Source organism: Diadema antillarum, unplaced genomic scaffold (genome assembly GCF_040938485.1).
Source record: "Diadema antillarum isolate AM-2024a unplaced genomic scaffold, OU_Dant_1.0 seq00001312_RagTag, whole genome shotgun sequence".
NCBI classification, from domain to species: domain Eukaryota; kingdom Metazoa; phylum Echinodermata; class Echinoidea; order Diadematoida; family Diadematidae; genus Diadema; species Diadema antillarum.
The window spans coordinates 160429-174039 of record NW_027272085.1 but is presented as its reverse complement, the minus strand read 5'-3'; the positions used below and the strand labels follow the sequence as shown (position 1 = coordinate 174039).

The window sequence follows — 13611 nt, the reverse complement described above, 5'->3', positions numbered from 1 at the left end:
GGTCTCGCATGATTGTCAATCAAGGCATTTAGAACATTACCCTTTTGTGTTTTATCTCCATATCAGAAATGATGTAAGATACCCATACCCCTGGTTCTGACTTGTAGAAAATTTGGTGCATTGCACTACTATATGAAGTGTACGGAGGCTTGGTTTTGGAGGCATTCATGAACAACTATACAACAATGACCAAAAGAAATAAAGGAGGGGGGGGGGAGCTTACTCTTTGAGCTTGAAATTCGAATTACATTCTGGTTTCATGATCATGTTAATACATGGAAATATAAACTATGAGTGCTGGTGAGAAAGACCATGAGTGAATGAGTATAAAATCAACATAAAATCAGAATAAAACTATTCCGTGCTGAGAGAAGGTTACATGAAAACACTGCAATTTCATATACGCACCATCACATTCATTCATTTTCATTTTCACATTACATGGCCTTCTCAAAACATCACAACGGAGCATACTCCATCACATACTGGGTATAAATTTTGCTTTGATTTTTCATTCATCATTATGCCATCATTTCTAGTGTTCAATACAATTTCTACCACAAACAGACACAAACATGTCAATTCTTATATAGATAGGGCTATTCATACCCAATACATCTCTAGGAAATACTAAATATACATATATTCTCAAACTGGACTTAAAAAGCTCCCTCTAAACTACACTGTTGAATATAAATCTTGGTACATGGCACAACACAACTTGTGCATAATGCTGGCTGAACCATAAATACTACTGATCACACCCTGATAATGAATGGGAAACATCTTGCTGAAATATGGAATTCCCTTAAATATTAAAACTACCACGACTGTGAGTCTCAAGAGAATTTATGCACAAAACTTTTGAATCTCTTTGCTAATCGAAATGTGACAAGTTTATCCACTAAAAGCAACCAAAGTAGCCTGGAAACATTTTTTTTTTTGATTCACATGAATTCTCTTGGAAACAACCATAGAGAAGTAATGGTCACTGTTTTGTAACTAGTACTGCTTCAAAGGGTCAAAGTGCTCAAAGTACTTTATGGCATATCCTTAGTCATGGTCACTAGATATCAAATCCAGTGCACTCATACTACTACCTCTTGCCACCACATTTTGTAGCACACATAGGATGCTGGACACTGCAAAACAATTTTGATTTATTTTGTGGTGACTGCTCTTCTTATCCACTCAATATCCTAAATCTGGAGCAAGTGCGTGCCCTTTGCTTTGTTTCATTTTCCCCAAAAGCATCTCTCATTTATCTGTAGAATAGCACATCAGTTTTGCTATGAAAAGTTGTTCACACAAGTTATTCCACACAGGAAGGACTGCTACACCGTAAATACATGGTAGGAAATGTTACTCAAGGCCCTGTGTGTGTGTGTGTGTTTACACTAATAATTTGATTAATGTTTGTTTTTCCCTTTAAAAAGAAAGAAGAAAATACACAAGTACATGTATACACTGCAGTTTCCAAAATTGTGATTAAAAAAAAGTGATTGTTAAAATAGAGGCAAAGCTGTTAGCTATCTCTTTCTACTGGTTTCTGAAGTGTTGCAATGGCTTTGTCTGTTTGTTTTAAAATGCTTTGATGACGAGCACAGTATTTTAGTTTGTAAATGATTCTAAGTGCCTGAAAAGTCTACTTAAATTGTGATGAGTGTGTCAGAAGAAGTTTTAGAAGTGACTTGGCGATGTGCATTACATTCCTAGCTGTGTATGTCTCTTGTCTGGAAAAGAAGCACAATGCAATGGAACTAACTTTGTTCATAATTTGTCTGGAAACCTCTGATGCATCTTCGGGGCAGTGCATACTATTTCAAATGCTTTCATTTCAGAGCTTACACATATACAAAAAAAAAAAAAAAAAAAAAAAAAAAAGACCCATGCAAATCTGCTACAGTTGCACTGACATTTAAACTTGCAGTGTGAGATGGTTCTACTTTTAACAATACTCACATCTATGATCGTAAAATAAACAAGACGTAAGAATGAATTTAAGACTTGTAATCTCAGTTTCAACAAGTGCTAGTAAGTGCTGATCAAAATGCTCACATAGATTTCCCATATTCCTTTTCTGATGCAAAAGACAAATGCCAACTTCTTCAATAAAAGGAAAGCCATCTGCATATGTCAGTATTCGTGCATGCAGTATCCTCATCTATTATCCGATAGAGCAAAAGCAAAAAGGCATTCCTTGGTCGAGCACTTCAGTCATCCCCTACTTCTCTATCTGACCACAGCTTGGTCAAAGTCCACTATCAATCATTCTAGAGTTATAGGCAGCACATCATTAGTGATTACACTTCCCTTTGTTAACATAGTCAGAGTTTTAATTCGCATGACAATTCATCTTCCTGGGGGGAAAAAAATGGTTCAGATTACAATTCGCTTCATGATCTAGACATGGTGACAAAGAACCCTGTCAGTTTACCGACATGTACTCTTTTTTTTTTTTTTTCATTTAGGTAGAACCAACATAGTTGGTCCTTCCCATAAGATTACAACACAATAATTCAATCTTGGATACACTATCTACACACATTTCTCAGATAAGATACCACTTTGCACATTTCTCATGGAGACTACGAGCCTGGCACCCAGTGGGGGAAACAAGATCTGTTCCTACTTCTTGTCGATGACTTCGTTCTTCAGACACTGGGCAAGGGCTTTCCTCATCGCCATTTTCTTCTCGTCGACTTGAGCCTCTGGCTCCGGTTTGACATCTCCTGCACAGGAGGAGAATGGAAGACAAAATGTGGCAGACAAGGACACAGTCAACCTTCTTCATCACACACATACACTTTACTGTATACACAATATATTTCGCAAGTCTAAATTTTCGCGAATTGAGACTTCCCAACGATTTCGTGAGTGGTTAAATTCGCGATCGTGGAGTCCTGTACTGAATGGAGAAATGTGTACGTGTACCTCACATTCATATCAGGATCAGAGTCAACATTTTCACGTGTTTTTAATTTCACGAATAGCAGCTGACTCGCGAAATTCGCGAAAATAAAAAACTCACGAAATATTCGATGTATACAGTGTTTGTCTAGTTATCTTTTCTTTTCCTAAGAACAATTCAATTACCACATAAAATGATTACATAATCCAGCAGTAATATATCGTTGCTGGGGTGACAAGACCTTGTATCTGAAATTTGGGTGAAAATGACTTTTTTTTGATTAATGGTCAAATAATTGGTTCAGTGATTTCCTGTCCAAATCCCAACTGTCTTACCCCAAAAATGAAGCCACCACGGTTTGTCAAAGGAAAGGTTATCCCATTCGCTATAGTGCTTTGGCCGCCGTGTTTTTTGGCTCTCCTGAACATTTGACATTTTGTAGATACGAGGTCTTGTCGCCCCAGCGACGATATGCATGGATGTCATTCATGTCAGGATCAGGATCATCCACAGTAAAAATTTTCGCCCATTGTACTGGACTTGTAAAAAAATTGTGAAAATAAAAAAAAACATGAAATATGTACGGCACATTCAGTAATTAGTATATATGTGGTTGCAACCAATACCCCATTACAGGTGAAAACATATGAAACTTGTATTTAAAAAAAAAAAAATCATTACTTTCTTATTTCATGTGATGTCCTACCTTGATATATCTCATATTCTGGACATATTTAATTCTCTGGATCTCAACTTGAATGGAAAGTGGAATAGCAAAGGCAAGGCAACAAGTGTGGATGAACCACAGATATACAAATACACATACCTTGGATGGCTTGTCTGGCCACCCGAGACGACTTTGGTCTGGCGGTGGTCTGGCGCTTCTCAAACTCATCCAAGCTGTTCTCCCGAGCACTCTTCTTCCTGGCAATCAGCATGTCGCGTTGCTGCTTCAAATACTGCGCCCGCTTCTCAAGGTCGCTGGGGTCTGCATTTGACAGATTCTGCTTGGAAGATGGGGGGGGGGGGGGGGACGGGGGAGAAGGGTGGATAATAAGGTGGATGAGATATGAAAGTTTTGTACAGTTTTCTTTATTTTGTTTGTTTAGGTGTTTTTTGTTCTTGTTTTTTGGGTTTTTTCAAATTACAAATACATCCAAAAATATGGTATGTCATGTGTGCTTTGACTGAATTTATTATCTAATTGATAGAGTGTAACACACGTGTACATGTTGATATCTTCTCAGATATGAACCGGCAGACAGCAGCTGGGGTAAAGCATTACACAGTCAACTATAACAAAAAGTATCCTCGTTTAAGTAAATTAGATTGCTTGTTTGAGTTTTTTTCTTCATTAACAAAAAGTTAGAAGTACGAAGTGAGAAGCAGGACATGTCTGTAATATGCTGTAGTCTAGATGCATGACTTACGCTGATGCGTGAATCCGATCGCCCACTGCTCTCTGCTGCCTCTGCCTTGGCGCTAAGCAACCAGTTGGCCGCGGCCTCCTGGCCAGTGAGAGGTCTCGCAGACGAGGCGCTGCTGGTGGTGCTGGTGGATGACGGTGTGGGGGGACTTGGGTAGGCTGGCTAAGGATGATGACTTGCTGGCAGAAGACTTCTTAATGGAGGACAAGCATTAGGGAGACAAAACAGGCATTCTATGCTAGAACTTGGTAGCAGTTTGTGGTGCAATGAATGAACCATATGTGCTGGTCCGACCTGTCCCTGACAGACTAGTAGATACTCAGTTTTCCAATTTTACTGGTCTGACCCTTAAATTATCTGGTCCTTCAAATTCCTGAAATTCTTGCATCAAGTTGATTAACACTGATTACTCTGGTGCTTACTTTCATTGATGTTAGGCAGTTTGACATTCAGTTGCAACAAAAACTTTGCTGCCTGGTCCTGATCTTTTCTTCTTCTTTTTTCAACTGGTCTTGACAATGTTACTTTTTATCTGCTGGTGATGTCTGACCAGTAAATTTGACAATTCCTGAAAAATTACTAGCCAGACAGTGATTTTTAACAGTCTGGGACCGTCTGACCGGTGCCTGTGTTAAGAGTTGATATACAATGCCATGTAGCTGTCATGGCTACAACTACGCCACAATCAATCATGTTGAAGCATTACACGGATTCTGCTTTTCACAGTACACTGTGGTCGCTGCAAGTACATCGAGTATAGGTGTCATAAAACTGACATTCATTGAGGCTTCTTGGTTGCCTGACCTACATGTCTACTAAACTGTGCTTCTAAACTAGTGGGTCGCAAGGCTCTCACAGGTGGGTCACGATGTTGGCAAAAAATTGTATTCTATCTAACTGGGCATCAAAATAATCTATAAGAGCTGAAGCAGGCCTCGGATTAAAAAGGCCGAGAACTAGAAACATCTACTAAATATCAAAGGGACTGCACAGTACTGGTTGAGGTGGGAATTCATGTTTTGAACATTCCTAAGTGAGATAATGAGAAACCTCTTATGAAATATGAAAGAGCATGTAATTTTAAGAAGGATTCAATGTTTATTTGATGAAAACTGGTTTTCAAAGGGCTGAGATATCAACAAAAGTGATGATAATAAAAGGCGACAGGCCACACCTTTTATTAGGATCTCTTTGTTTCACCTTGTTTTTGGATATCTCAGCCATTCAAAAACCAATTTTCATCAAATAAACTTTTGATACCCCTTAGAATTGCATGCTCTTTGACATCTCACAGAGTGTTTTCTGAATACCTTGCAAAACATTAAAAGCTAAATCCTCACCTCGACCAGAACTGTACACACCCTTTAAGAGCTGCTCTAACATCCCTAGGGTCATATTTGTGCCTACCACTCACGTGTGCAATTGATGGATTAGAGCAATCGTTAGAATATGGATGACAAGAACATCTGAGAAAATTACAGTCACTGTTGGTCTTATACTCAATTTGATCTGTAGTTGAAACTATTCATATCAACCCACCTCCTTTCAAAGATGAAATGGCTGTGAACAACTGTTTGATCAATTCATATGGATTTGCCAAAAGCAATACATCTTACCTCAGGTTTTTGAAGACTTTGACTTTCCTGATGAACTGTCAGAAATGGCTAACTTCAGAGTCTGTGGATGAAAAAGATTCAGCCGTTACTACCGGGTCAACACTCTACTACAAGCCGTTGAGTGTGGTTCAGGCTACTTTTTGCTTCCTTGATGAAGGCAGATTTTTCTTCTATGAATTGTAGTGATTTTTATTTTTCTTATTTATTCTTTTTAACATCATTAGTGTGGTAAAAATGCAGCTATACCGTAATTGATACCAGGATATGGTATCTGTGGGCAATTCCATATGCAGTACTTCCAGCAAATGTAAATTGCACATAATTCACAAATCTCGCAAAGATTTAACACAATCATATCTCTGATTTATTATACTTTGCTTTTATGACAACTATGAATAACAACAACAAAATTTGTAAATGTAAATGATTGAATCTCTTTCCATAGTGAGAATAGGTAAAAGGTGTTCTTTTAAATGAATTGATGGTGCATGACTTTACATCAAGGCAGCAGGCTACAATGTGTCGCAAATTGGATCACGTTTACAACTCCTTCAACAAGTTGTACAAGTTCCTTGCGTCACTTTGAAAAGTGAGTACTTATGGAGGGCTACTAACATTTCCTTATCAAAATCAGGTCGATTCCAAAATCAGGACAATTCCAGAAAGAGCAATCAAGAAGATATTGTGCATTACACGCCAATCAATAGGCTGCTAAATTAATGTCTGGTAGCTAGGACACAGAGGTTTTTGTATCTAATTGTCAGAACATGTTTTTGTTTTTAGATTCATAATTGGTTTGGATGAATATAAGATAGAGAAAAATTAAGTAGATATGAATAAATGTCGGTACACAAACTTTCATTACGTCACACCTATACAATGTCAAAATTCTACAAGAAATACCTCATTATCCCGGCAAATCATGTCGACTTAGACAGGTTTCTTGGTAAAGCTCTCCGATATATTGCTGGCAATTTAAGCTGGGAAAAGATACATTTTTAGCCCTTAATGTTATAGCTTTAACATGAATGTAACAAACAACAGAAAACAGAAAAAAAAAACCCACACACACATTATTAACACCCGAATTCACAAAGGTGGTACAAATTTAAACCATGGTTTATGCAAATTTCTTCTGCATAAATACGATTAACGGAGTGCGTATGCCAACATACATCCAGTAACATACATGCATCAATATGTGCATGTCAAAGGTATGCCTATTTCACACTTAGATGAGACCATGGTATAAAGTTGTACCATGGTCCAGGTTAAAACCAGGTTTAAATGACCTTTGTGAATTTGGGCCTGAGAGTGGAACCGATCCCTTACTTTTTGTAAGACCTCTTCTTCCTTCTCTTTCTGCTTCTGAAGCTGCTGCACCTCCTTGCCCGTGGCCAGTGACTTGTCCATGGCAGGATTCACATGACTCGCCTTCTTTTTGCTCTTTACCATCTGATCGTATTCCTCTTTGGATTTCCTTGAAAGGAGAGGGGGCACGGAGTGGAGCAATACCACAACAGAATCACAGTGAGATAAAGTCTCATGTGCATTGCTTGTCCACACCTGACTGCTTCACTAAAACTTTTTAGAGAGCAGTTGTTGCCCCATTTCACACTTTTAAATGCACTTTTGCATCACTGTACAAGATGCCATTGCCACACTTAAAGGATAGGAAAACCTGGTATTAGATACTTTCACTTCACGAAGAGTTGGTATTTTGAAATACATCTATACATATCTATCCATCTTTGGATCATCCATGTTTAGACTTAGCACTGTTTTCCCCTCCATGAGTGTCCTAGTACTATCATCACCCCAGCCAGGTACCCATTTTTATACTACGGTCAAGAGAGACATTGCGGATAAAACAACTTTTCCGAGGACGTAGGATTCCCATCCAAGATATCATGTTAAAGGGTTCTGAGCTTTATCCCATAATAACAGGCTTTCACATGCATGTGACAACAAAACAACAATTCAAAACTAGAAAAGCACTTGTAGAGCGCAGACCTCCTCCAAGCAGCTCATTACCACCCATACATGCATGTTGAAAATCGCCCAATTTCACAATATAGAAGCCTTTTGTTCACGTCATCAGCTTCCAGCTACGTAGCGCCTCGCCCGAGCAGAGCACACGCTTTAGAGTGCTAACGAAAACCTCAAATACGTGCAGCTTCCACTCCCAAGTTCATTGACCCTATCTGCAAAATGATAAAAAATCCTTTAAAAATTCTTGGATCACTACTAATATTTAATCATCTGTTCCTTGTGTCATTATCAACTTTTCCTGAAAGTTTCATTCAAATCCATTTACACTTTTTGTGTTATTTTGCAAACAGACAAACCAACACTTATATCACTTAATCTCCTCCTTTCTTGGCAGAGGTAAAAAAAAAAAGAAAAAAAACTCACTGCATAATTTCCTGTAAGATGCGCTCCTCCTCATTGTCCACCAATGCCTTGGAGTGCTCTACCGGAGTCTCCTCCCCGGGCTTCATGATGCTGGGGATCTGGCCGCTCCTCTGCTGCAGAAGGGTCAAGGCCTGCAGCTCCAGCTCTACGTTCTTCTGGGTCATCATGACCTTGAAGGTCTCAAAGTCCTGGGCCGCATACACCTGCTCCAGCACAGTCTGATAGGGAGAGGGAGTGGAAGGAGGAGGGGAAAAGGGAGGTGAGTAGAGGGAAGCAGAGGGGAGGGGAAGGGGGAGGGGAAGAGGAGCGGGAGGGGAGTTGGAGGTGAGTTGGAGGTGAGGGGAGTGGGAGGGGAGGGGAGGGGAGTAGGAGGGGGAGTGGGAAGAGATTGGGAGGGGAGGAGGAGGGGAGTGGGAGGGGAGGAGGAGTGGGAGGGGAGGGGGGAGTGAGAGGGGAGGGGGAGTGGGAGTGGGAGGGGAGTTGGAAGGGAGTTGGAGGTGAGGGGAGTGGGAGGGGAGGGGAGGGCAGGGGAGGGGAGGGGAGGAGAGGGGAGGGGAGGGGAGGGGAAGAGAGGAGAGGGGAGGGGAGGAGTGGGAGGGGAGTTGGAAGGGAGTTGGAGGTGAGGGGAGTGGGAGGGGAGGGGAGGGGAGGGGAGAGGAGAGGGGAGGAGAGGGGAGGGGAGGGGAGGGGAGTGGAAGAGAGGAGAGGGGAGGGGAGGAGAGGGGAGGGGGAGTGGGAGGGGAGTTAGAGGTGAGGGGAGTGAGAGGGGAGGGGAAGGGAGGGGAGGGGAAGAGAGGGGAGGGGAGGGGAAGAGAAGGGAGGGGAGGAGAGGGGAGGAGAGGGGTGGAGAGGGGAGGGGGAGTGGGAGGGGAGTTGGAAGGGAGTTGGAGGTGAGGGGAGTGGGAGGGGATGGGAGGGGAGGGGAGGGGAGGAGAGGGGAGGAGAGGGGAGGGGAGGGGAGGGGAGGGGGAGTGGGAGGGGAGTTGGAGGTGAGGGGAGTGAGAGGGGAGGGGAAGGGAGGGGAGGGGAAGAGAGGGGAGGGGAGGGGAAGAGAAGGGAGGGGAGGAGAGGGGAGGAGAGGGGTGGGGAGTGGGAGGGGAGTGGGAGGGGAGGGGAAGGGAGTGGGAAGGGAGGGGAAGGGAGTGGGAGGGGAGGGGAAGGGAGGGGAGGGGGGAGAGGGGAGGGGAGTTGGAGGGGAGTTGGAGGTGAGGGGAGTGGGAGGGGAAGAGAGGGGAGGGGAGGAGAGGGGAGGGGACGGAAAGGGAGGGGAGGGGAAGAGAGGGGAGTGGAGGGGAGGGGAGGGGAGGGGGAGTGGGAGGGGGAATGTACACATTATGGCTTACCACATTGACAAGCACAACTTTCAAAAAGCAGAAGCAGATGTTGGTAGCCTTGACAGTATGCCACAAATTCCCAACAAGAAAATGAATATCTCATCATACAAAAGCATAACCATCCTCCTATCAAATGTAGTTTCTGAAAATTCCCTTCACGAGGTCAGTCAGACTTTTGAAAATTTTATTGCAAATATCTAAATGAACTTTCACAAATACCAGTAAGCACAGTTTGAAATAAGACCACATGGTCTCAATTACACTTGTGTACATTTCATAGGCTTGATAACTGGAGTATCTAAATCTCGAAAAGAGTGTAGTTTACCTTGAAATTCACAGACACAAACATTACTCACATTTAAACTTAAAATTTATGTATCCCCAAATGTGCACATTTCCTCTTATAGTTTAATTTCTTTGTCAGATTTACAAACCTCATGAACTTCATTGCCTTTAAATTTCTTTTTCTTTTTAAACTTCTTTTGGCTTTTCACCTCAGCTCATGCCAAATCAACAGCAATAGATCCTGTGCAGTCATAATGTTTACTGCATGAAAATTTCAGGCATATTGCACTTAAATGTTTATAACAACTTGGGTAGTCGTATTAATGGCTTGAAAGGCCTCAGTACTGTAAAACTAGGAACATTTGCAGCATGAAACTTTAGTGAATTGGAGTTGGTGTCCTTTGTTGCAGCATGAAATTTTTACAAACTGGCACTGGCCTTCAATACAAACGTGTAGAAAAGAGCTTTCATCTGCATTATACTTTCACGAATCTTACCTCTTCGTGAAATTTGGGAAAGTTTCCTGGGCGCAAAATTTTTTGTTTTTACAGTAAAATGACACTTACAATTGTCGCTTGAGAATTTTTACTCTTGAATGCTTGGCAGACATCAAGGAATGCGCGTTCGTTGATACCAAGGTCCTCAAGAAAGCTCTCCAGTAGACTGTCCACCTGGTCCAAGTTTAGTAGGGAGGAAGAGCTTGCTTAGTACCAGGTACTTGCAGTTAAGGGTGTACACAATGTTTAAAACAGCATGGCTAAATTTCATCCGAATCAGATATGAAATAAGAAAATTATCATGACATTTGAAAGTTTCACATATCGTCATCAAATGGTGGTATTGGTTGCAATCAATTAGGCATGCTATTTGAGGTAATGTCGTCAACTTGCAACTCTCCCATTGGTTTGTGTACGATAACATCACAAAATTAATTATTTCAGTCAAAAAAAAAATCAATTGCAAGATATCAAACAATTCCTTGTATCTTGAAATCAATACGATCCAAGCAGATTTGAAAAGATGGACATGTTGCACAAGTGTGACCTATCCCTTAGCAGTTAGATGTAATCTGTTCAGCTGCAGTGGTTAAAATGCAGTTAATATAGGGTGATTCTTCTCCATGAACATGATTTCGACATTTCTTCCTAGAGGAATGGATATAGTCTGTATGTTAAAAAGCAAAATAAAATGCAAACAGCAAATAATATTTATAAATAAACACAAAGAAACCCAAACCCCAGCTCTTTTTCTGTGTCATTATTTCATTATATATTATAAACTTAAACATTTGTCCAGCACTATGATATGCAACATGAGTTTAACAGATTTTAATATCTTGGTTTGCATAACTGAAAACACAAATGCACATTACATACAAGTAATTACAGAAATCATGATGGAAGTCAGTAAAACATTATGTCTTACCAGCATTTCATATTTCTTGTGAATTTCTTTGTAGGCATCAATATTTTCCTCTCCTGGATTGAAGACTGTAACATCAAATAAACATACATTCACACAAATACTTCAAACATGATTACATACATGGTGTATACATGACACAGGCAATCTGGGGCAGCCTGTCAGCCAAAAACTCCTACCACATATCAGTTGTTGTTTTTTTGTTGGTTTTTGTTGTCTGGTTTTTTGTGGGTTTTTTAATTGTTTTTTTGTTTTTTCGTGTGAATGTAAATACTGTATGTGGTATAGTGAATATTAAGGTTCATGATAAGAGAACCGAAGGTCTGGGCTGGGGTTAACCCTGTGGGTTTGTCTTTGACAATGACAATTATGTTTTGCCCACGAAGGCCCTACTTGACATGACACAGGTGTACAGTATATACACAAGAAAATTGGTTGACCGAAAAATTGGTCTGTATCTTGTCATTGGGGATATGTTCCGCAGAGACTACAGTTGTACGTCTGGCTTCAAGCCTTATCACGGAATCCCCTCCTAATGACTGAGTCCTATGTAAAAATGATAAAAATCTCCTCCGGACAGACAGATTTTTTTTTTTGTCTAGTAAATGGGTACCTGGAAAAACACTAGGGAAAAAATAATGAAAGGGCCTATCATTATTTTATTTATCATAATTCAGAATTTAACTAAGTCTAATGTTGTAGAGCAATGGGACATCAACAACAATAAATTTGTTGGGGATGAGGACAGCTCACAGCCTCCAGGCATCAACTGGGCATTGCCATTTCGGTCCATTTCTACTGTGACTGCAGCAGGCAGGTAGAGTTAGTGCCATGCCGAAAGTTATCCTTATATTTCACACCTAACAGTGTTAAGCATGTTTCTTACGAAGTTCAAAAATGTAGAAGAATCACACTGAAGCCCGGTATTAAGGTGTAGGGAAGGTGTGATGCAATGCGGCTATGCACTTTACTTTGCACTGTCCATTCCAATTGCATGCAGTATAGTCAGGTATCCTATTACCGAACGGTATCCTATTACCGAACGCATACTTTGTCAATGGAGCGCGTACAACAACTCGAATACGCATTCATTGCACTACGCGCTGTTATCTCACAGGGGAAGCCAGTGCCGAAATTGCTAAACTGCAGCAAAAAACAAAACAAAACGTAATTTACCTCAAATTTACGTAATAATTGCTAAAATTTCGATGTTCGTTGTCCTGCGTTAATAAACATTGACCGAAAATGCAATGTACAATTTTCCCCATACAGAGGGCGCACGTTCGGTAATACAATACGATTTGCGTCGGTAAAAAGAGACAATTTCTGTGGAAGGGTTATTTGAAATACGGATTTTTTCTAGAAGTTGGCTTATTTTTCAAGTATTTTCGTTACAGCTAAAGTCATCAGCATTTCAATTATCTATAAGGATATTTTTGGCTGAATTATCGCATAATGTTGCCCGTTTGGAGCAATAAAACAAAAATCGTTCGGTAACAGGATACACCTCCATATATATCATACAATGGCATACCAGCTACCTGTAATGTAGCACCACCATGTCAACTCGAATGCAGAACTCTGTGAAATGTCGCATAATTACCGATGCAATTTTGTTCGATGTACGAGAGAATGGGCACCCTCCAAATTGGACTGTGCAAGAAGCCGACAACGCCGTCCATTACCCATTCTTGCTCTGCCATGGTGCTTCAAAGATGATGTTCCGAAGCCAGATACAATGTACCACGAAATATTTCAATCACCAGCCGAACTCTAAGGACGCTTTGTAGTTGCTGTGCTGAATGAGTTGGCCATAGAAAGAGAGTATGGAATGCCGTATGAGTAATCCTACTGCACAGTAATGTATCAAGGAGGAAGCACTGTTATGTGGGGGAATAGGAGGTGGAAAGAGAATCCCTGCTACCTGCTCTAGTCATAGCAGTGGCGGATCTACGGCCCCCTTTTTTTCTTTTTTTTTTTTTTTTTTTTTTTGGGGGGGGGGGGGGGTCTTTTTGTTTTGTTTTGCTTGTCATCGGAATCAGGGAGACGACTGGCAGCAAAAAACTTGAAGATGTTTTTCTTTCTTTCTTTTTTTTCTTTTGCTTTTTTTTTTTTTTTTTTTGATTTGCTTGTCATGACCCATCGTCATTGGGTCAACCGCCCCTGCCCCCCTTGGCAAAAAGCTAGATCCGCCCCTGTTC

The 13611-nt window shown here is 41.0% G+C and overlaps 1 protein-coding gene across 1 annotated transcript; it reads right to left on the bottom strand.

The window, feature by feature from the left end:
* Positions 1-2572: 2572 nt before the first annotated feature.
* LOC139708145 (cilia- and flagella-associated protein 36-like) lies at positions 2573-13150 on the bottom strand. The gene is made up of 9 exons (XM_071620122.1): positions 13014-13150; positions 11414-11478; positions 10555-10659; positions 8370-8587; positions 7287-7434; positions 5963-6015; positions 4342-4462; positions 3738-3915; positions 2573-2732 (listed from the first exon to the last, which is right to left on the bottom strand). Exons 1-9 carry the CDS (start codon positions 13111-13113, stop codon positions 2629-2631), a joined length of 1092 nt encoding a protein of 363 aa, XP_071476223.1. The 5' UTR covers positions 13114-13150; the 3' UTR covers positions 2573-2628.
* Between the last annotated feature and the right edge of the window lie 461 nt (positions 13151-13611).